Source organism: Leptosomus discolor, chromosome 18 (assembly GCF_034619465.1).
Source record: "Leptosomus discolor isolate bLepDis1 chromosome 18, bLepDis1.hap2, whole genome shotgun sequence".
Classification (NCBI taxonomy): domain Eukaryota; kingdom Metazoa; phylum Chordata; class Aves; order Leptosomiformes; family Leptosomidae; genus Leptosomus; species Leptosomus discolor.
This window is the reverse complement of record NC_141408.1, coordinates 6,844,664-6,869,785: the sequence shown is the minus strand read 5'-3', so window position 1 is coordinate 6,869,785 and position 25,122 is coordinate 6,844,664. Positions and strand designations below refer to the sequence as shown.

Sequence of the window (25,122 nt, the reverse complement as noted above, 5' to 3'; positions counted from 1 at the left end):
GCAAAAGTCTGGCAAAGGAAGTACTCTGTAAAATGTTACCCAAAGATAAGGGACTAGCAGTAGGACCGAGCATGTTAAAGTGAAAAATTAAATGAAGGACTCAAGGGAGAATTTATTAAAAACCTAATACTATGAGATTTTTCATGCCTCTGTTTTCTTTCCCAAAACACTGATTTACTAGAGATTAGCAAAGATGAGAAAGGACATACTGAAAGAACACACTAACTAATATAACTATCTTCTATAATTCATACACGATCGCTCTGCCTGGTGTCTCAAGGGCCAAGAACAGAGCCAGCAGCCTGGAATCCCTCTGTGCTGCCTTAGCAAACAAACAAGACCCCAATTAACTTCACTAGACACAGGCACGTGTCCTGGCTTATGCACATTCTACCTAAACACAGACTTGGACCAGCAATCTGTGTCTTGGGGCTTTTCTAACCCTTGGAAATGATTAGAAACCATTTGATGCTAAGCAACAGGTCAATTATGCCAAGCCAGTATGAGGTGCACTTGGGCATCTCTGACATTCTGCCCTGGATATGCTTTCATAAGCCAAGCTAGCAGTCAGCAACTGTTGGCCTGGGGGTCTTCCTGGTGGCTACACAGGAAAAGCAACACCTACGTCTGAATGCTCCATCTGCTGTTATGTGAACCTAAATATTGTGAAATACTTCAAGGCTGAATTTCCTAAGCATCCCATAGTTGAGCTCCTAGAAACAGCTCCTAGTACCTTTTAATATGCAACTCCTTTGCATACATATTTGCTCTTTCCATTTGGGACTGTCTCCAGTTGGGTGCAGAAACCAAGCCTCTCTTCGTACATATGTCAGTCCTGTACAGCTCCTGAGATCACACAAAGGGCAAACACGGGGGTTCAGGCAGCACAAGCATGAGTGGCTGATCCAACACATGCAGCATGGCAAGGAGGGCGAGTCACACAGAGCCCCTTCGACAAATCACCGATCTGCAGAGACTTGGAACGAGCACCCTCACACACTCAGTGCTAAACGCTGCCATTTGACAGGGCTTCCAATAAACACTCATTACAAATTCACAGCTGCAGCTGACCCCCATTAGAAAGTGTTTTATTAAATTAAAACGTCAATCCCAGAAATATATGTTTGCTTAACGGACATAAACAATTTGGGGACCTCATGCTGCAAACTGTAAAATAAAATCAAACTGTGGCAAAGCCAAAGAAATTAAGCCATAAAGAGAAAGCAGTGGGAGGAATGCACAGACCTCTTGGCAAAGGGAAGCTGCTTATCACAGGCTTGGTATAGACAGAAAGCTCTCAGGTATGCCACATCCATCCAAAAAAAAAAAAAAAAATCCAGCAAATGAAAGCAATTATCAAGCCATACTTGGACAACAGGTACTAAGGATATTTAAAAATATAAAAAGACTGACATTACAGACCCTATGTGTAGATTTTTCTTTCTGACAGTTTTCTACATTTGCTTCTCTACAGAACTGGCTACATCATTTATCATTATGAATTGTTGGGGTTTTTTTAAGCAAGTAGATTGCACTGGTTCCAGGATGTTCAACTGACAGTCAAGTCCTACCTACGCTGCATCTCCACTGTTGTATTCCCTTTATCAGCAGTGCTGTGCTGCAAGCCAGTCTACAGGGCCTGCAAAACACCGAAACATCAACAGCACAAAACCACATAAAACAAAGCAAACAGAAAAATCAAACCCCAACCAAAAAAAAACCCAACACACTTTATTACTTCACCTCAAAACCCAGGGAGGATTTTGGACACTGCTGCACCCCAGATGTTTCGCTTCATTTCCACTTTGAGGTCTACATGTTGCAGCATTCAGTTTTTTACCCCTCAGGAAGGCTCAACAGCAACAAGCTACCTGGAGCATTCACCCCTTTACCTGCATGCCTAAGCAGAAGGCACTGAACTGGCATCAGTCCCATCTTCTGGCTCCAAGATCTGTTCGAAACACCAGTCCTAGCATCTCTTTGGAAAGCCGCGTGAGCGAGGTCCCACGAAGCTGCACAAAGTGCAGTTTGGATCCTTTTAAGGGCACAAAAATGATACAAGAATTCCCTTTTAAAACCCAAACCTGCACCCTCCTCTTGCCCCTAAGAGAGATGTTCTTTCCCATGTCAGTTCATTGCAGATAGCGGCCCTTAAAACTACCCTCCTCTCTCCGCCAGAGGTACAGATGATACACCCTGTCCAGCAGCCCCAGCCCGCACAGCTTTAGTTCGTACGATGTAGCCTTGCTCAGAGGCATCCCAGCAGCCACTCGCTAACCCTGCTGTAGTGGCTGCATCCATCCTTTTTCCACACCAAGATAAGAGCTGTAAGTCATTTTGTGTGTGTTTATCCATTCTACAGCTTCAGAAAGTCTCTTCAGCACATACACAAGGCAAGCGACACGTGTTCTCGCAGGCAGGCAGAGGGCAGAGGCAGCAGCCCCACAGGCAGGAGCACTGTGCTTTCACTGCCCTTCAGCACAAGGGAACTGCAGGAGCTTCACAGGAGCGAGAGGGAAGAAATCGTAAGGCTCAGCGATGCAGAACCTCCATATGTAACAGCACAAGCTGTCAGTCTACATGTATTAGAAAAAACAACGAGGTAATTAATTTTCTCAAGAAAAATATAATTTTACAGGGCTTTTACAGGGTCTGGCATTATTGAAGCTCTACTCCTACAACAGACACCCTGGCTGCTGTGCCAGCGAACGCAGAACATGCTCTGTTTGCACACAAGGGCCCATCTGTTCCATCTCTCACAACTGGATCCAAAAGCTCCACTGTTTTTATTTGTATTGCCATACCCACAGGAACGTATTTATCCTATGCCATGGACAAGCACGTCTGAAAACGGACACCGTCATCAGCATTACTCAACTATTTTTGTGCTCTCCCTCCCTGGTGCTGAACTCTGCCAGCCACCACAGAGAGGAGAGAAACTCTGGGGCATTTATGATCAGGCTTCAGCCCTGTTTGTCCACTGCCACCCACATGGAGCAAACGATAACAGAAGCGCTTTGGGTTTTAAAGCATAAGGCTTAATCCTTGTATTTTATAACCTCACCACAGAGCATAATAACTCAATTAAAAGACAGTGAGAAGCATGGAGTCTGCTGACCCAAAGCAAGCGTTACAATGTGGGCAGACTTACCCTTCAGCTAGTTGTGTATCAAGGGTTAAACCACATCCCTAGGAGACATCTCGCCAATGCCTCAGCTTTCAGGTTTGAAATGCAACCAAATCGCCGTGTCCCATAACACATCTGCTACCTTTGATTTCAGATTAATGTTCTAGGCACTGCGAGAGACTGTCACTGTCGCTTTCGGACCCCAAAGACCTTGAAAATGGCTTGCCAGCCATCTGAAGCCGTTATCCACCACAAACTGCCTTCAGCTAAAGGCAAGAGGCTGCAATACTAAAATCCACGATTTCATTTACCAGTTATGTGAAGACAGACATATAACAACAAGCAATAAAACAGCTTTGATTTTGGATTCCCTTTTTGGGTATCTTCCAGTTTGTACCAATCCCCAAGTCCTGTTTTCAGGCGAGTCTTTCCCAGAGTTAATCCTGACATGAACCAGAGTCACCTCTTACCTCTCCCTTCGTGGGCTTTCTGGTCAGTATAAAACATTCCATGTTGGTAACTGCTTTTATTTGGGCAATATCCTGCCTTTCACAACCTCTCCTTTATGTCAGTGCCAGTGAAACTGAGCAAGTTTTTGGACTCACTCATCAAGCGCTGTGGACACTGCTGGTCTAACAATCTTTTGATTGCAAATGTTTTCATATGGTGCAAGCACATCGCGCCCCGTCAGGGTGCACTACTTCTAAACATCCAGGTGCTACAGAGCTACCCTGCAGTGTAGCTGGGCAGCAGGACTCACCCCTCTCCCCACTACATTTTCCTGCTGGCTCTACAGCCCTGTGTGGTTAGGACCAGATTCAAAAGAGGACAAAAGCTACAACCTGTGACCACTGCACGTTATCTCTGCTCCTCAACCATTAATCCTCCTGCAGCTCGGGCTGGGACTGGCTTATACCCAAAGGAGGCAGAGTGAACGAAGTGCCCCAGGGCTCACTCCCCCACAGCAGCGCTCAGGACGACAGCTTGCCCCTGAACACGAGCACCCTGAGGCTGTAAATCGTTCAGGTTCAAAGCAGATCCATTTGGCTGACAGCACAGGCACCAGTACCAGCACTAAAGGGAGGGAGAGCCTGATGCTGACACTGCTGTCATATAAATCAAATACCCCTCAGTTTACAGCCCTCTCTAACTGGCTACACAGGCCTATGCAAGAATGAATTAGTTGCTATTTCTGTATTACTTAATTCTCAAAGTGCTCTGTAAAAACAAGATTTTTATTAAAACTTAACTTACCTGTTTTACTGTTCAATCAAAAGGCAAAACGGCTAAGAAAGCATCGCCTTGTTAGCTCTCCAACAGTTCAGCCAATTAAAGTGGGTTTTTAAAAACATTACATTAAAGTAAATCCTTCTGAAAGGAATCGTTAAATTCCTACCATAGACACAACTTGTTTTAATGACACAGAATTACATTGTAAAATGTCTTATCGTTTTACATTTCAGTTTGGTCTGTTTATACTCTGCAGCACTGGCACACACAAATCTGAAGTGCGTTGTATTGACATACACATTAAATACAACTGCAACAAAAAAAAATTAAAATCAAAGCCTTACTGGTTTCTGACATTTAACAAGAGAGTCCATCGTGCAAGACTGGAAAAGACCAAGTTGCAAGGATCACTGGGCAAGAGGAACAGCTGCAGAGCAGAGACTGGAACGAGTGCAGACTTGCCTAATTCTGCTCAGCAAGAACTCTGCAAACTTCCACAACATGCACGTTCAGAGAGAACGGGGAAGATCCATCTGCAACCCTACCCACAACAGGTAAGATACATCCTTGGGGGTCAGCGGTACCATCAGCTCCTAAGAACTCCATAAATCCCGACAGGAACAAAATTAATGGTCTTAGACCAAGTTCCCCAAGTGACTCAAATAGTCCAGGTCATTTTGGGTTCAGCTTTAAGCACCTTACTTCCATTTTCTGATACATCGAGGCTCTACAGACCCTGTTAAGCAGCCCAAAGATCTGAGAGACTGAAGGGATCTCCTGGTCTTGCCTTCTGCAGCACCAAGACACCGCAGGAAAGAGGGTGGGAAGAGGAGGACTTTCTAAGCATTAGAGCCATTCCATCCAGGGTATGAGAAACCGTCCACCTGAGGCCTGGGTTTAACGTTAATTATTTAACTTTATTTAAATATTTAACATTAATTAACAATAATTAACAACAATTTTAACATTAATAGTAGGAATTATATATAAATTAATGTCTTTGACTTTCCTGCAAATATTGATGTCATTTTGCCAATGTCTGGCCCAAGTATTCTCTCCTTATTTTCGGCCTCACTTTCACACCCAGAACACTGAGTGCAGCTTTAGCATATCCAGTTAAAAACAAACAAACAGGAGTATAAAAAAATCCAGCAATACAAAGCAATAGGCTATCAAAGATTTTTAAAATGGTTTTTATATAGGACAAATTAAATAAACTAGGACTCTTCACCCTCAAAAGGCAGCAGACGAGCTCAGAGGACATGAGAGAACTCTGCAATGTCAAATGATAAAAAGAAAAAGCAAGATACTGTTACTCCTCACACCTCCCCAGAAGTCAGGAGCACCTAAGAAGACACAAGGTAGGAAGTTCACTTCCTAAAAGACAAAAGGCCTCCCATGGTCTTTCCCCAAAGCTCTGCTACTGGTAGTGCTGGGAAAGGCGGTCCCTTGGCTTGGCCAAGTTTGGAATGTACACTCTCACACAATCACAGGACTACCAAGGGGCACAAGCCCTTGCTGGTCACTGCGCGTGTGATGCTGTGGCTTCTCCACTCTTGCATTGCTGCCATGACCACCTTTTCTCAGCCACATTGCTCAGCTCAGTTGCATGCAGGTGAGTTAGCGCTTCCCAGAGAACCTAAATGTTCTTTGCAAAGTGTTCCCACTGGAATAAATAAAGTGTTTGATTCAAGTGTTTCAACGAAGGTTCTTCTCCATATCATCTAGTTAAGAGTCTGCCTCTTACCAGACCCACAGAGGGACTAAGTCCCTGCACAGTGCAGCCTCGTGGGGAAAGGCTGAGGAACAACACAACCAGGTGATATTTTAGGCACTGGAGCAGCAGTTCTCCCCATCACTCTGTCAGCTTGACTTGCCATACTTTCCTCTCTGCAATCGGTCAATAAACTTCTATTTTATATATGTTACTTGAAATATATAAGACTCTTAAAACAGGCCACAAGACTACTTCTAGACTTCTCAGATTTACCGTTCTCAGTGAAGAATGGAAGTTAAAAGGAGCAAGTTTTGACTCAAAGAAAAAGAAATGCTATTAAACAAGCAACAGCGGACAATAATGGCATAGAACAAAGTTGTTATGGGAGCATTACTGCCCTGAGGTGGCTACAAGCAGTCTTTTCTCACCTACTCATCAATTCTTAATTTTGAACTTAGTTCATAGATCCTGCCAAATTCCCAACAGGCTTTGCAAACTCAACATATGGCTCCAGTGAAACGTAGCTACCCACAGGGCAGGGAAGTTTTCATCTCGTTCTACTCAGGTATTAGAAGAATAAAGATTTCAGGCAAAGACAACCAGATGCACATCGTTCTTACAAAATATTTATCACAATGCAGGGTGAGCAAAGAAAGCTTTTTAGTACCTTCTCTGACTAAACGAACGAATCTTCATCTCTACATAAACTTGTTATGATGATCAGCTCAGACAAGACTGTCTCAGTCAGAAGCTCAGACCAACAACTTGTCCTCCCCTTCTGCCTATCAGGACATCATGACACTTTAAATGCAAGAGCAGAGTATCTATGAATTCCTGAGCACGTGAAAGCAGATCATCACAGTTTCTTGCAATGCCTGAGCTGCACCCAACTCAGGTCCTGGATACATAACTTATTTTGCAGAGGATGCAAATCAAGTTAAGATACAAACACAGCTTGCAGACCAGAAACCAGAGCACCAGTGGGGCACAGCCAGCCTTCGGCAACCAGGTGAGTGTTGGTTCTCTAAACAAGTTATAAAACCACTGGGACAGACAAATCAGCTTTTATTGTATGAATTCATGTGGTTCGGTGTCTGGAGTGACCCATGGTCATTCCGATCCGGGCACATGTCACACTGACATTACACCAAAGGAAATGACCACACGAGAGACAGGCCAACACGCTGTAACTGCACGTGCTTGCGTTGCTTACTCCAGTCCTGCGTACAGCATTCGCCTTCCAGACACTAACGCTGCTTTGCAGAGTTAGATCCTCTACTAAGATGGTACCAGACCTGAATCAGGCATATATTATTACTAAGGGAGCCCATTTTAGGCCACAAACCATACACCCACCCAGCCAATGTTTATTTGATGGCACATACGTACATATGACTCCATGCATCTCCTGGCTATCAAACTAGGAGTGTGTAAAAATAAAAGCAAATGCACCTCACCACCCACCTGCTGCTCCAACCCATCTAACTGGGGATCCCTGGCTCTGCTGTGCCATTTGACAGTTCTCCACACGGATGTTCCCGAACATCCCGTGCTCTTGAACACGACGTTCAAGAGCCCCAAAGCATGGCACACTGCTCCTTCTCATTTAAGTGAAGCAATGAAGTAGATATCCTACAAATGTTAAACTGTGATTAACATTCCCCCAAAGCCCTGTCTGAATCTTGTCATCTACCAAACGCCTCTGCACTGAGCTGCGCAGTTCCACCCCGGCTGCAATGCCAACACAAGTCGTCTTAATACAAAGGAGACTCTTGAAGGACAAACGACATTTCTTCATCTCTGAGTTCTTCAGCCCTCTGTCAGGTGAGTGTCAGGAGAGGGCTCAGCCAGGGGAGCACTGATGCAGATACTTTAAAATTATATAAATAAATAAAGAGCCCATTTTCTACGATGCTTGCTCTCCCCCTCCCTTTAAGTAGGTCACTCTGCCTGCTATGGAAATCAGCTCGTCTTCAAAGCAGGTTTGCTCGTCTCCTTCCTTATCTCCTTAATATAAGAAATGTGCAAAGCATTGTAAGAGCAAAGGCTAATTTCAGACTAATTTGATTTATTTCGGGCATGGATATAAATATGAAACTGTACTTACTTGTCAGAAAAACCTGAAACCTGAAAAATGAAGGAAAGCTTGCAAGTTATCTGCCATACAGTTAGTTCTGAATTTGGTACATAGCTACAAGTCCAAGTCCCCAACAGGTAACACAATGTAAATGGAATACAAAGGATCTTCATGACCTAGCAAGGGATTTAAAAAAAAAAAAAAAAAAAAAAAAGGAGGAAAAAAATCTCTTTAATTAAGACTGTAAAAGCTCAAGGGACTGATGTGAGAGAAGCTCAGCTCATACCAATTTCAGCCTGAAAATTTGTCCCTACCTTTTTATTTCTTTAACCTAACATAGAGCCTTCCAATTCGTACTGCCAATTAACAAAGCGCATAAGGCAAGCCTGGTCCTAACCCCACTGAAGTCCCTGGAAACAACGCAGCTTGCACCCGTAATGATGAAAGCGAGTTCCTCGGGTTTTTCCCAACCCATCCACATGAAGGGACACAGGCAGGATCAGAAGCATTTACAATCCAGACAGGCTGGGCTACAGGTTTTAAACACCCTCAGCAGTTTGAGCTGTCCCCATACAGACTCAGAAAACATTCACCCTGATCGAACCACGCAGCTTCGTCTAATTCCAGCCCTAGGCCATCGAACACGCCAGGGACTGCCATGGGGGAGCTGAGCTTTCCTCTGGGGCTCGGGCACCCTGGGCTCCTGCAGACTGCAGGGACAGTGGCTGCCGCTCAGCTCCTTTTAGGAAGCTCTGCGCACCTGGAGGATTGAGTATGGATACTGCAGAAAAGGCAACTAAAGGCATGAAAAGAAATTCCAGTGCTCACAGAAAGCAAATATTGAAAAGGTTTTATGTAATAATGACAAAAAAATTAGTCAAAGAAAAATGCCCCATCAGCAATTTCGTTAACCAAAAAAAAAAATTTTAAAAAATCAGCATTTTAAAATTCAAGTATAAAGGAATTTCCTAAAAGTGGAAAAGCATTTGCCTTATGCACCTCTGAAGATAATCACCTGGTACGAGACCCTGACACAGCACGTTCAGCAAAGTTCTCCTAACGCACAATTGTGCAACTTCAGCCTGTTCTTTTGCTCCACTGATCCAGTCAGAAGACTCCTAGATCAGCTTTTTTTTTTTTCCCAAACTTGTTGAGCTTCAAATCTTAAGGTTTTAAGCCAAGGCTTAGCATGGAGGCATAAGAAATGCAAAGAAAGGAGCAGGCAAAAAAAGGTAAAACATCCGTGGGGTTTTTTTGGTTTTGGGGTGTTTTTTTAGCTTCTGGAGGAAAGGGAGAGATAAGAGGCTGTAGGTCTGATGCTGCCTCTAACAGGAACAGCATTTTACCTTCTAGACAGCAGAAAGGGAGCCTATGGCTACGAAGCAAGAAATAAGCTCAGTAAATACATAACCACATTAGGTCTGTGCAGGAGGAGCTGTTGCTGGCTGGCAACGTCCAGCACAAGAAGGACCTGCAGCACATCGTATCCCTGGCACCACAGTCTCTTCTTCCAAGTCAGAAGGAATTATTTCACAGGATGTGAAGTGAAAAGATTTTATTCAAAGCTTCCACTTCCATTCATCCTTCCTTAAGAGTTTAAGGATTTGGTTCCAGATTTGAGTACTGTCCACTGCACCTAACCCTAAAGCACTGCCCATGGTCTGGGAGGTGCTCATCAGCCCTGTTTACTGCCAGGACACACCTGCCAAAAAACAAGGGTTTAAAAAAAACCCCACATAATTGCAATAGGCCCAGAGGCATCTGAATTTGGGAAGAGTACTATTAATATTAATATGTATCATTTTATAGTAGGAAGAAATATAGAAAATAGCACTGTGCCTTAAGCACTAGAATCAACTGGGATTTTCAGCAGCACATGCTGGAGAAGACAGCAGCAGCTGTCAAGTCACAGCTGGAGTTGCCTCTGGTGAAGGTGACTGAGAAATGGGATTAAGAAAAAAAAGAAAACACCATAACAGGTAAAATGAAATACAAGGAGGGCAGACAACTGAATTAACAGGCTTTCCTCACTTGCAGAGCATCTAAATTGTTCCGAGTTGCCCATTTCCCTTTTTCCTTCACGTGTAGCCTCTGCTTCCTAACTTACACTGTACAAGCCCTTTTTTATTACCACTTCCCTTGCATTCTTCGCTTTGCAGGGAGGTCCATCAGACTACAAGGTCAATGGCCTTGTAACATCTGTGGGACCTTAAACCAGCTCACACAGTCCCATCACACTGGCCCTTGGAGCAGCAAAACGGACCATAAAAAAAACACCCTGCCTTTTTCTTCCTCACAAGCCACTTGGGAAGCTTGCAAAGCTGCCGCCCAGGCTGCTACCTTTCAAACAGCCACATTTCCCCTATTATAAATTTGCTGAAAAATCCTAAGGAATTTAAAAAAAAAAAAGGACAAATAGAGCAGCAACTCTCAAATCAAAAAGCACTTCACACCAACCACCCCTGCCTATGCCCTCTCTGACTCAGCATGAGTTTACAACACAAACCAATGTTCCCTAAAAATATATGTTCTTCAGCATTGCTGCTCCTCTGCCAAAGAAAGTATTTCTGCTTCCACTGGGGACCTGTATATCAAAAACCTTCTAATGAAGAACAGTATGAGGCAAGGACTTAATACCAACCTGCAAAAATTACCGATACTACCCAATTCTCAGACATAAAAAAAAAGGCACCAGCAGTTAGCTTGAAACTAGGACAGCTGCAGCATTTAAAATACCTACTACAAATGAGAACTACTTAGGCACATCATAATTAGTAAATGGCAAATATTAGGAGTTATGGGAAAAGAGATCGTTAAAACAGATTTTAATAGCCCCGCATTTCATACATTCAGATGTGAAAATCCAGTCAGCATACACTTCAAGCATTAAGCCTACATTAAGAAACAAACTGCTTCATTTCTGGAGTTATAAAAACAAAGGTTAAATATCTGCTTCAGCACAAAACCCGTAATTTTTCCACAGTGACTGTATTGTTTTGCTTTACACAGCTAATAATACCTGCCCTGGCTTTATACCCACACATCTTCTGAACGCTCTACAAGGCTAACACTTTAATCATCAAACCAGCAAAAATACCCAAGAACCACAACTGGCGTTAAAGTTTCTGGAAGTAACTTATCTTTTTAGTTATACTTCATGTACATAAAATAGCGAGTTGAAAATAATATTTTTGCAGACAGCCATTCTTCTACTACTTGTAACCAAACCACCAAGCAACTGCCCTGCATTCAAATGTTCCTGTAGCAAAACAGAGATGCTCCCAGGACCCTCGCCCCCTGGGGTCACTGCTCCCTGCATGGACACCTTGTCCCATGCACACTCTCCCCACCAACTCCCATTTTGCCCACCCATGTCAGCCTCCTCATTTCCTCCTTTCTCTGCTCCTGTGGTTTCTCAGCCCCATTTTTTTTTGCCAGGGGGTGGGAGGGCTGGCAGTTCAGTCCCTCCACTCCTTTTCCTTTTGTATCAGCTTCTGTCCCTCCATGGGAGCAATGATACGTGATTTTTCTTACACATCATTTCCAAAACCATCTGGGATTAAAGATAAATATGATCTTGACAGTATGTGACCATCTCAGCCTAACTGGAAAAAATTACAAACAAATGTATACAGTTCCTCACGATGGAAAAGGCTGGGCAGCCTCAGAGTAAGATGCTACCAGAGGTGTCTACACCTAGGTCTGCAGCTTTGGACTGAATTACTTTCTTCGGGTATCCAACTCCAGTAATTTTAATTGGAGCTGGATATTTCTGGATATGCAGTTCTGACAATATAATCAGAGCTGGACATTCAAGGGAATTCCAGGATTTTTCTGAACAGCTGCATGAAGAGCATAAATTATGCTGGATGCCTCAAATTCAGATATGATGTCAAAGCTTTATTCCTTTCCGTTCATTGCCTCTTTCCTCACCGTAGCCTGGCAGCTGCTTCTAATTTGCAAGGCCTGATGCTGTTCTACAGGATCAAACAGGCCGCACCAGGAGGGAGGAAAATTTGCGGAAGGAACATAACATTAATTAGTATTTGGAAGTGGAGCAACTTCTTGAGAAAAGACTGATAAAAGCGTAAAAACCCATTTTACTGTCTAACCCCTTTTATGTCCGTGCAGAACAGCTATTAAACTCCCCCAGAAAGTCACTTATTGATTCAGTGCTTCATCCAAAGACAGCTGAAGTCAATATGACCTGACCCCAACAACACCTTCCATGTAAGACACTGTAAAAGCCAGTAACTACCTTTAGACACTCTTGACAGGGGCAGATTTCTAAATGAAAGCTGGCTGCATGCCCATAAATCATCTGCATGATCCAGCTGTCATATTGCCCCTTCACACCACAAGCACCAATCAAACAGCACAATGTTTGAACTGTCCCTCTTCACGTTGGGCAAAGCAGCTCACCCATCCCTGGCCCATTAGGTTAATTAATTATTCATTTTTTTCTCCAGATGCTCAAGTTTTGTTTCTGACCTCCACCTGCAGAGCTTAAAAACCAGCTCTGCCCCTTTGGGCATTGCACGTGGTCAATCAGATCAGCTTTAGCCAAAGAGAACCTGATTCACCACCAGCAGCTGCTCCTCTAAGTTGAGACTGCTGGATCCCCCACCTTCCCACAACCACAGTCCCACTGCACATCCCTTTATGAACTGGTGCATGGTGGATATTTTCCTAATTTTGAACCACGTGTGGAAGCTGTCCCCCATAACTCACAGGGGGAAGTAAAGCTTCTGGAGGCAGAACCCTGGGAAAGTACTCAGGCGCGAGCTGCTGCCTGCCCCCTCTCCAGCCCTCAAAGTCTAGAGAGACCCTTCAGCTGCATGGCTTGGCTCAGCACATTGCTCCTGGATGAAACCTCACCCCTGCCTTCTGCTCTGACCATTACTGCAGTCCTCCCTCCCTCCCTCCCACTTCACTTGCCCATATTCTTGCTCTATTAAGTCATTTTCTTACACCTCCCCCCTTCAACCTAGTTGACATATAATTAATACAGATTTAAACCAACATGAGTTTTAAATCCAAAAACCACAGGGAATTAACACAACATTAGGTCTAATTCTCCCCCCATCTTCTGCCTCATTCTGTTGCATGATTTATCTCCTAAGTGATAAGCACTTTGGGACTGGCCAGTTCTCACTGGCTTATAGCACCAAATATATGGGACAGGAACCTCCAGGGCCACTGGGCAGGGTCATAATGTGAGTAGTAATCACTTAATTGAGGCCACACTCCAGTCATTTGTTATGGTAAGGAGTAAGAAGTGGGTCCAATATCTCTTCTTTCTCACTTTTTTCTGTTCCTACCTCTCTGATGGCAGTTCCAAGTACCTTCAAATCACCAAAATATACCTGCAACTTCTTCTTTGTCCTCATACCATTTCCCACATATAAACGTCTCCCTCTCTTTCTGTCCTTGAGACATTCATTCAGTGACACATAAGGGAACTTGAATCTCTAACTCGTCTATTTTTTCTAATATTATTCTAAGGACTCGTCCAGCATCACACAAAAGGTTGGAGGAAAAACTGAGAGCTAACCCTTTCCTACTGAATGCCTGGTGCCCTTAAGGGTGACACCAGTCCCTCCTGATGACGTGAATAACAACTTTACGCAGACTGAAGTTCCACATTACAGCTTTTCATCTACACTTAGCAAAGGGCAAAGCACAACATGGCCCCAGCCTTGACTACAGGTTTAGACGAGTGTAATGGTTATTACTATTATTGCCTTGTCAGTGCAAATATGAAAAACTGAAATAAAAGCTAGCAGAATAGGGTTTTAATGGTGCAACCTATTTAAAGCGTGCAATGTTCCAGCGCACTTCACTAAAGGTGGCACACACTAAAAACACACAAAGGCCAACAGAAATTATTTTAAACTCCATAATGGAATATAAGCAAGCTTTAAACTATCATTAAATGGCTTTTCACTTTTTTTTTCTCCTTTGTTTTTAGACTATGATCAAGCAATTGTTTTGGAAGAATTTGTAGTAATTTGGTGCAAACATGACGCAAAACTCTCATGATTTAAAGTGTAATGTAGGCAAAGACCCAGAAAGAAATTCTAATTGTTTCATTTTAAAATTAACCTTCTCGCTTCCTCTTTATGCTCTGAGAACATGCACAACCATGGCAGGCCATTACACTGCCCAAAATACTACATGAGCAGATGAAGATTAAAACAAAGGTTAAATAAATTCTGACGACCATCAGGTAAGAGACCTTGCTTGACTCTCTTACGCTTTCTGCAGCTTGAGGAAACACCCGAAAGAACTCAGCCAAGGCACTGCTGGTGTCTGGTAATCCACTATTGATTTTTCTCTTTTAATGGTTTTCCACTTTCTGTATCTCAGCATCACTTAAGACACGCCAAGGAAAAGCAATTTGGATTTCCATTGCCCACGAACACAGGAAAGGCCCTACTGTTAAGTAGAGGAGGTGGGAGAAAAGAAAATCCACCATTTGGGTGCTGGGGAACAGAGTCAGAGGGAATAAGGATGCTCAAGGACCGAAAGGGCGGCACACAGCAGAGCCCAGAGCCCAGCTTGTCTGCCTTCCCACCCACAGTCTTTCCCAACCAGACCCCAGAGAAGTGCTAGCGCTGGGCAGCCGCGGTTCAACCCACGGGAAGGAACACAAGACATTTCTGCTTGCACATAAGCCGAGTGTACCAAAGGGAAGAAGGATCGAGAATTCCCCTTCCTTCCTCGGCATCAAATGCTGACACATCACACAGTTGGTTTTACTGTGCTAAAATTAAGTAATCAGGTGCAACACGGCATGCCAGCTGTGCAGTAAGCAGCGGGGATTTACTACATATGACACAGCCCCAGCTTTTAAGAGATCTTTCATTTTCCCTATCAGTGGGAAGAGCTGTGCTCTTACACAACAGCCTAGGTCAGACAACCTAGGAAGATCCCTATTTTTTAAAAAATCCATTTACCAAGAGTTATCACGTTACTCCCATACCACAGATCTTGTGAAGTGGTAGGTATTTCCTGTTCCAAGACCGAACAAGTGCTGTGATATTGCAGATAGCCTTTAGCATCGCTGTCTGTGGGTATCAGGTATCAGAGTGAATCACAGGGAGCAAATCCCTGGGAGGGCAGTATCATAGGAACGGGTACTCATTACACAGCGAGAGGCACGCAAGCGCAGATCATCAGGTTTTAAAAAAGGAAAAGGCAAACCGCGATTTTTATCCAACTCGCTCCTGATTTTAGGAAATTGCCTTTCTCTTTCAGATAACTTTGAATCTCTCCACTGACACAAGCATCAAAGCCCTAAGATCGCATCAGAAGCATGGTGTGTAATTGCTCGATGACAGCAGAGCAAGGCTCAGCAAAGCTCTCTCCTTACACGTAATGTTTTACGTCGGGCTCTCATTGCATCATTACCGCATTATTTTTAGATAACCATCAGCGAATGTCAGAATGTGGGTCGATAGCTATTAGATTTATAGGCAGAACTAGCTACACTTGTAGCAACAAGATGTGTAAAGCATTCAACAATTTCTTGAAGAAATCTGACCACAGGGATTGGGGGCTAGAAAATACAGTTGTAGTACTCCCAAAACTGTTTAGGAAAAACAATACTGTGCCACTAGGATACATTACTGAAGTGGAATCACTGCTGTTGACTCACCATAGGCTCAAAACTATGGGTATTCAGTTTGAACAGCCCTTTGCGGACTTTGATAAGGACATTTTACAAAAAAAACCCTCTCCCTTTTAATATTTTGACATCCAGAGCATCCTCACGTACCCCGGGATCCAGGCATATCTGTAGGAGCTGGGAACTGGCAGCCTGCCAGCCTGCTGTAACATCTGGACCAGATTGTTCAGTTTTGGATAAAGATTAGTGGCATAAATCACAAAATAAGTAAAACCTTTTTAATTACCTGAGAAGGCTCATTCCTATTTTCTTTTCTGCTATGCCTTATTAACAGGTAGATTTGCTCACAGGCTGCATACAGCATTTTCTGATTAGAAACACACACACTTTCTGCCGGGAGAGAAGTAACGCGAGAAGACGGTGGCCAAGAGTAGGCCAGAACTCCCCAGAATCCAAGCGCACTGACAGCGTATGCCTAAAGCCAACTTCATCTGTCTGTCCTCTCTGATCAAAGCCAAAGATCTCCAAATTGGCAAGCACGGGAGTCTTGTCTCAGCAATGCCTGCTGCCACCCGAAAGGCCGTGGGGTATCCAAGACGCTGCACAAGCCCAGCAGATGTGACACTCCACCGATGGGATGGCTGAGTCGTGACCTTCTGGAGTGGCAGCTGGAAGCCAGGCAGGATGCCTTCGGGCACTGAAATGTCACTAGATGCCCATGTTTTGCCAAATGCATCCAATTCCAAATGACTCTTACTTGAGACAAAATAGTACACCACTGATCCAGACCAAGGCTTGAAATAATACTGTAATTCACATAATTACAGCAACTTTTTTTTTTTTTATATCCTTAGAAATCTATTCCTAAAAGCTGCCTAACTAATTTGTCAGTGTAAATCTATCGTAGCTTTACAATTTTACCATTGAAGTAAGGTTCTGTTTCTCCATTCAGGCAGACCTGAATTAATATGCAAGAATAAAATACCAATGTTGTCACTATTTTCTAGTCATTGCTGTTGCATCTCATGAATCCTGTGTTGTCTCTGCATGATAAATGTGTTAGTGCCTTATTACTCATTCATTGCCAATGACAGTGAATATTCAAATGATGATGCCAAACAACTATCGAAAACAAAAATTATCTATCAGTTCCTAGTCAGCCGGGTTGTTAACTAAATGTCACATTAACGTCTAAGCTTCCAGATGCTTCCTAAATGACTACCTGAAGCCTCATCTTTTAACTCTATTATTTCTCTAAGAAGTAGTTCTTTTATTCAGTCTTTGATCAGTACGAGACCAAATTTCCATGAACCAATAAGAATAATTTACAGACAGCATCTCTGGGGTGCCTTGAGCCTACACAGACCACTCTCCTGCAGCTAGTAAGGTTGAGGTGTCCTAAAAGCACGTACTCAATCTGGATAACTTGCATTATTCCTAATGGGGAATATGGCAACCAGATCTGTCAGGACTATAATAAATATTAAAGCTGCAATTTTTATCAAGTAGCCATACAAGGCTATACAAAATAATACAGTTAGTTTCTACTTCAGAAATGTCATGGTAGTGGGGCAGAGAGAGAAACAGCATCTCAGATCCTGCATGATAACCATCAGTTAACAGCAGTCACACCGCCATTTATCTCCACATCATCATTTCTTATATCAAAGGATTTCACTCAGCAAGGCTGTGCTCATATAAACAGCTATTTTATTTCATTAATGTGACTAAAGTTGGGCCCTTCTGCCTACAAACAGCATTTCCCTACTCTCAAATATTTACATTTAGTTGTTTATCTTAATCAGAGAATTTCTTAGCATTTTAGTTAATATATTACCTACTTGTTAAAAATCTTAATTTTACCAGTCTGTGGGTGTAATGCTATTACATACTACTAAATGGCTGATAGAACTGCTTTTAATCTGCCTTATTTACATATATAATTTTTATACTCAGTAGTTAGCCAAGTTTGTAACATACTTTGAGGATGATAAGTGTTATAGAAGATAAGCGTTATCTTACCCTTATGGGAAGTAAATCCACTATCTCTAAAGAGTTTTAAGTTAATTAAGTGCCACTTTACAAGGGGAATAGCATGACCATGCAAAAGGCTGTGTTTCAGTATCGGCCCCCATGTCCATATGCAACCCTCACAAAGTTAATTTCCTAATTGGATAAGCAGACGAGAGCACAATCTGTATGCAGGGAGGTTGCTGGCATGCACTTGTTCATATCTCAGCATGTGCAAATAATTCCATGTGCAAAAGCGCAGATGCAAGCTTGTTTAAAAAATGAACATAGGCTTATTTAATCACCAAGGAATTTAAAGTTCCTCTTCAACTTTTAACATTTGGTAAAGCAGCACTTTACTCTCTGTGAACTTCTTTAGCATGAAGGGAAAAACCCTGTCTGCTCACCCATTTTCCAGCCAGCTTCAGCAGTTCTTCATCGCTGATCTCTCATTTACAACAACTTGCAAACAGCTTTTGTTCTCCCTGATCTTATACATAATCTGTTGTGAGTTTACAAAATAAAATTTAAAAGAGGAGTTTAGGATGAGTCAGCAGTGCCCTTTAACAGTGTTTTCGATCTTACTAATATTTAGCTTGAAGTATTTTTATACTTTATTTTTTTTTCACACTACTCAGAAAGACGCCACATCATTCCTGGCTCATTGGCTTCCAGGCAGCTGAGTGCTTACTAGATTCAGCTGTTGTGTATCAACCAAAAAGCACTAGAGAGGGAGTTTATAGCCTTCGTGCTCCTTGGAGACTTTAATCCAAGACCCAGACCTCTGCTGAACACACATAAGTAGACAGGCAAGTGTTTACCCCAGCACACTTGGGAGGTGTCTGGGTGGAAGGTTCCTTCGGACACCAGTGACCAGCAGAACTGATCTGCTTCTGTTTGTTCAAGATACTCAGCTACGGTCGACACAGATGATGGCTTCCCCACATGCAAACCAAGGGGTTATTTAGAGTACTCTCCCTCTCGCACTTCTTATTCTCAAACTAGCAGCACTATTTAATGACTAAACTATTTCTATACTGACTTCAAAAGCTTCTGGTGCACAGGGTTTAGAAGAGGGGATTGCCTGCTTTTGGGCAGGATCAGACTCAGAAGGCTAGGGACAAAATCCAACACACAAAATCAGATCCAGGCTCTTTCCTCCTACCTAGAAGAATACTCAACTTCGGTGCGGCCCCAGTGCTCTGCATACGCAAGGAAACTCACTATGGACCCTATACATCCCACCAGCCTCTCAGTGACTTGGCAGCGGATGTCCCAGCTTCTCAACACTTCTCCTACCTTGGGCAGGCACCACTGAGGGCATGCACCAGCCTTATCCTCTACCCTTCTGGGGAGGGGGGTGAACACACGCTGCACTGCTGTGAACATTTCCTTCTCCCACACTCAGACTGGGATCAGGCACACCTTCAGGAGGACAAAGGGAGGTGGAGCAGAGTAATGCAAAGGCTCAAGGAAGAAGAAACACAGCCAGAAAAAAGCTACCTGGGTAAGTCCCCCAAGGCCAGCGCATGCAGGAGGGGAGATGAGCAGCTTCTCACCCTGCAATGGACACAGGACCCATCCCATTGAGATGGGTCTCGTGGTGAGCAATAGCTTTGTAAGCTGTTCCACGAGACAAACAGCAACTTTTCTCAAGTCACATCGCTCATCCTGTATGCCGCTTTGATGTCAGACAGGTGGCCCACCTTTGCTGTCTCAGGATCCTATAAATGCATAATTTCTCAAATTCCTCATGGTCATTAATGGGTTTCTACATTAGCCCCAGAGGAACAGGATTAGGTAAATTGAAGAGTTTGCGCAGCGCTCTCCAGGAAGCACATGGTTGCTGCAAAAGCTGAACGCTCTCTTCACTCCAGCTCCTCAGTAGCTAACTAGGTTGTCACATAAGCACAGAAATCCTTGCTTTGTAAACACAGAATCAAACTGAAAAGTTCAGTTGTGTGAATCTCCATAAAGCTGGAGATAATCTGGACCACAATTTTTGCTTATGTAAATGTCAGCACACAAAAAATTAGGTTTGGATCAAAAAGACAAGTTGTAGTTAATACCCAAAGTAAAATGCACATGTTCCTTCCCGACCTTCATTAGCTTTCTCTGAACGTCTGCTGAACAAGAAAATTCCATCCATAAAAGTGACTACAGAAATTAAAAATCTTCTGAATTCCCAGATAAGTGCATGCACACACAAAACGCTCCATTTCCAAGGGCACCCTCGTACTTCTTTGTGACTGCGGGAGCCATCCGATTAGAGACCAGCAAAAAGCAACAGAAAAGCAAAAAGTAAAACACATCAGACGTGTGCAAAGAACTAAGGAGCAATAATAAGCTTTTAGAAAGAACAAAGCACACATACAGTTCTCAATCAGTTTTAGGCCAAAAGACAAAATAGACAAATTTGGACAAACCCAAGTCTTCTCATGGATACTTTACAAAACAAGACAACGAGAAACCTCCTGCTGTGATGACTCCCTGATCCCGTTCAGCATCCCCAAAGCACTCTCAATCACCACCCAAAACAAGCGCCCCACGGCTGACACAACGTAGCTTTGTACAGCCGCAATCCCAGCTAGCAGCGGCTGGAAACCACTGAAAGGCCAGCAAGATGCATCACCTAGAAAGTGAGGAGTCATTGTAGGAGGCAGACTGGGCCACGCCTGGGACAGCTCTTCTTGCACAGAGAGGAGTAAGAGGGAGCCTGGTGTTACTTCCAGAACTGTACTGCAGAGAAATGTCATTCAAAAGGAATGATTGTGTAAAATAGTTTCCTTACCAAACCCAAGGCAGCATTGCTTAGCTTGTTTTTATGGCCAACATTTATAGAAATAAATACACATACATAAAAAATGAGGGCTGCCACACCACAGAGAGCTGTTATTTCCAATATGCTTTACACTACATGATTCAAAAAAACAAACACACAGCAATGGTATAATCAGATTGCTCATTTGATCTTTACAGAACAGAGCTGTTTAAGAGATTCAGGTTTTTAAAGATGGCTTCAACTCCCACTGAAATCCAGCCAAGTCCTATAATGCAGGGAAAAAAAAAAAAATCCATAGTTGATTGCACCCAAACTGTGGTTCAGTTTCCGGCTTTGGCTGAACGCTCCCTGATGCTCCCCGAGATGCAGGCTTTCCACCTGCCACACTATAGGGTCCTATATTCTAACGTTTTGTATGTGTTAAACCAGGGGTCAGATTTAAAACAGGACCCTATGCAACAGTAAGAGAATTCTCTTGGAGGATGTGTTTTGCAGGGAGCTTGTCTAAGAGCACTGGTGGGTTTTGTTAGGCACTTCTCACTAACAAGCAACTTCCTTATCCTAAAAGAAACAAAGAAGAGAAGTGAGCCCATACTTGCACACTTCAAGCGGGCATTACTGTTTCAGCTTTAGGTGTTCTTCAAGTGCCCAAACGAACACACCGATTTGGACACAGAAAACTGGCAGGGAAGTAGATCCAGCTGCCTCCTCATCAGTCCTACGGACTGTCTGAGCACACTTGCCCGTGTCCTTTCAGTGCTGCTGCATGGTGATAGGGATTCACCTGGCCCCCCACACCTCGCTCTAAACCCACGTCTTGCCGAAGCACACCACACAGCCATTGCTCAGAGAACAGAGCACATTGTACTTTTCTAAAAATCACATGTGCCAAATATATACTTGACCCAAAGTTACATAACCGCTATGCCAGAGCTATTTTTTAGCCAGACTCATCAGTGTTGCTATAAATCACCCCCGTACGCAGAGGCCAGACAAGATGTCACATTTATGTGCTCAGCTTTCTGCCTGCCCTAAGAAAACGTTTGTGATATAGACAACATCTCTATTCCCCCTCTACCTCCCCTGGTCTTTAGGCGCATGACTGCTCTTCAGCACCAAGCAGACTCCTGTACCACGCTGTAAATGCACTCCGAGTGCCCACAGCAGCCGACAGACGAGACAACGCATTCAGAGCCGTCCTGATGCTCAGGGCTCCTGTCACAAGCACCAACTAGCTCCAAAAGCAGCCCCCATGGCACATCAGAGTAGGGAGTCCCACACTAATCTCCACAGAAGAAGGGTAATAACTTACATTCCAGCTCTCCCTCTATATTTGCAGGAATGGTAGACAGCATCATGATTACTTGTCCAAAACCACAGTCCTAGTATGAGGTCTCCTGTCTCGAACTCAGGCACTGCCCCTTTTTAAATAAATACCTAAATCTTCCTGGCACCTTCTGCCCTAGCAATATCCACAAGCAGCCCATTTTACAGTTCGATTGCAAATAACATCCAGCTTTCTACCTTATTCCTTGTTATTTTTTTGTTTCACCTTGTTTGTCACCCAACAGTGCTGCTTCAACATCTTGTGGTTCTAGGCACTTTCATAGGCAGGACAGGGTTTTTTATGCAAGGGTATAAAGTAGCAATACAAAGAACACTTTCCTGCTCAGCTGAGTGCTTCTCCTTTTGTACAGTGCTTCCCCAAGGCACAGACACTGACAGAGGCAACTACTACGCACCAGTAAAGGTATGTTGCATTCCTGCACCTGCCTCACATCCTCGGTGCAGAAGCAGCAATAGCTCTGAGTCAGAACAGACACAGAGTGCACCAGCTTTCGGTTCAACACGGCACAGAATTGTGCATTAGCTTCATATTCAATGTTCAGAGAAGGAATCACACTGACATTGCCAAAACCATTAACTCTGCTAATTCTGATACACAAAAACTTGCAGTCATTAAAGCTACAGAGATTGGAAGCAATAAACGGGACTCTTGATTGAAATTACATTCCCAGTTGCGAATCTATGGGGAACAATTTTTAAAAAATTAGCTTCCACAGTCAGTGTTTTAATTAGATACCTCACCTAGATTTCTTACATCTTTAAAAGATGCTTCTCTATCCCACACGGCATCTTTAAAACTCCCTTTCTACATCTCAGAACTACTGAACCTGGTGAGATTCTAATAGAAACCCCCTCGCTATGCTATAAAGAGAAGCATTACTTGAGACTTTAATTAGCAGCTGTCAATGCTGAGCCATAGGAAATACTGAATAGTTTGCTTAACTTATTAGAGAAAGCGCATTTTGCTTTCTGACCTTCTGCACTCAAAGGATGCAACATACTTCAGCTGTTCAAAAACTCCCTTCCAAAAACACAACTCTATAGTAGCAAAAGCCATTCCCTCAATCAATATTCAGCGTGCTGCTCCCACCTGTATTCATCCACTGAACACCCTTCTCATTTGATGCAGAAACCATGACACTGTAGTTTCCTGACCACTGCTATAAACCTTCAAGGCAGCATTATGTTATTACGATTTCCCCCCATCCTGAGCAAGGCACTCTGAGTTTTAAACACAAACTGAACTTGGAAATCAGATACTAAATGGATTCAGTCCGTTGAGACTCCGTTTGCACGACAATACAGGAAAAAGCACAGTTCTCTCACACAAAGTTCAAGCAAGCCATGAGCCCCCTCGTTGCCTTATTCACCACCCACGACCGTGCCCAAAAGGCATTAAAGAGCAGGAGAACTATTCCTACCATTCAGCTGCCTGTAGACTATATCTTCTAGGAGGGAGAGTCTCTTCAGCACTGCATCCTGGATGGAGCTGATGCCGTGGGCTGTCAAGTTGGCCACTTCTGCCCTGGGATGAATGTCATGGAAGGAGTCGCCGCTCTTGGCCGTGATGGGTCTGCACTTGGCCAGGAAGAGGACGAAGCCAGCCACCGCGATCAAGTTTAACACCAGCAGGACTTTGACTCTCCTCAAAGAAGCCATCAAACTTCCCGAGGGGCACCGCCAGCCGCCGCGCTGCCTGCAGGGGCTAGGGGAGCGGGCCGGCAGGCGCTCGCCGCTGCGCGCACATCCCACGCCGCCGCACGGCGCGGGGGGCTGCGCGGGGACCGGCGCGCCCCAGCCCGGCCCCGGGCTCGCCGGACGATCCGCGGCGGGGAGCGGAAGGCAGCGGGGCACCGGCGAGGAGAAGCGCCGCTCGCCCGCGGGCTGCTACAGCCCCGCAGAGGAGATGCCGCCGCCGCCGGGGCCGCCCGCCCCGCTCCGCCCGCCGCCGCGCTGCCGCCGGCGCAACTTCATGCCCAGCGCAGGGCGCCCGCGCCTCGGCTCCGGGGCGGCCGCGGGGCCGGAGAGCCCTGCGGCAGCGCCGCCGCGCCTGCCTCCGCCGGCCGCGGGGGGGGGGCGCGGGGCCGCTGCTGCGCTGCGCGGACGGGGCATGCCCCGCCGGCCGCCGCCGCCCCGCCCCGGCCGGAGCCGCCGCCGCCTCGCTGCACCGCGGCTGGGCGGGGGGAGCAGGGGGCGGGCGCGGAGCGGCGCGGAGCTCCCGCCCCTCTCGGCGCACGGGGAGGCGGGAAAGTCGCGGCGGCGGCGGATCCTCCCGCCCCGCGTCGCGCAGGGCCGGCAGGCTGCGGCAAGCGCCGCTCCGCGCACCGCCCGCGCCTGCGGAGAGCGGCCGCGCCGCGGCCCGGCTGCCGGGAAATCCCGGGCTGGAGGCCCGAGCCCGGCGCGGGCACCGCGGGGTGGAGCGGGGCCGGGGGACGCTCGAACCGCGTGCTCGGGGCTGAGCGGCCGCGGGGGCAGCGGCGCCCCCCGGCAGGACCAGCGCGCCTGGGCATCGCCCCTGCGGAGCGGGGAGGGGGCCGAGGCACGGCGGGCACACAGCGCTGTGCTCGGACGGGGCCGGGCACACAGCGCTCCCTCTGCTACCCCGTTTCGCTGAAAGTTTGAGCGGTCCGGTTGCACCGGGCTGCTGCGCGGTCCTTGCCTAAGCTCCGCTCCCCGGCTTTTTTGGGCGAAGCTTTATCCTCGCACTGAGAAACCTGGCTTTGTCTACACCGGCATAGAACCGCAAATGATGCAAACCGTCCTGCTCTCGTATGTCTCCCCCGATATTCTGTGTCCGTGCAAGGGAACGGCTTTAGAGTGGTCGCCTAGGTGGTCAGCAAGGATCTCCTGTACTTCAAACATTAACATCAGTAGTGTGAAACACCATAAACTAGAATTCAAACCCGAAGTTTTAATGCCAGAATGCTGAATATCTTCATCTGAGAGTACAGGTGCCACGAACAACCACAGCAAACCTACCGATTTAGAGCTTTATCCACCTGCCACAGTCAACCCTGCTTTTCAGAAGGATGACATGAACACGGATTTGAAATTCAAACAACGTTGAGTCATTGTATCCTACAAGGTAACTTTTCAACATAGAAGAATACCTCTCACCTTCAACCCATTTAAAAAAAAAAAAAAAAAAAATCAATGCCATGGAAACAAACCTAAAATTGCTTTAAAGGATTTGGAGTTTTAA

General features: G+C 45.1%; 1 protein-coding gene across 1 annotated transcript in view; it reads right to left on the bottom strand.

The window, feature by feature from the left end:
* The window catches only part of GALNT17 (polypeptide N-acetylgalactosaminyltransferase 17), a 207,772-nt gene extending 184,193 nt beyond the window's left edge, over nt 1-23,579 (bottom strand). Inside the window, exon 1 of the mRNA XM_086475200.1 lies at nt 23,342-23,579. Within this exon, the coding sequence (XP_086331326.1) occupies nt 23,342-23,579 (238 nt within the window). The remainder of the gene's footprint in view (nt 1-23,341) is intronic.
* Between the last annotated feature and the right edge of the window lie 1,543 nt (nt 23,580-25,122).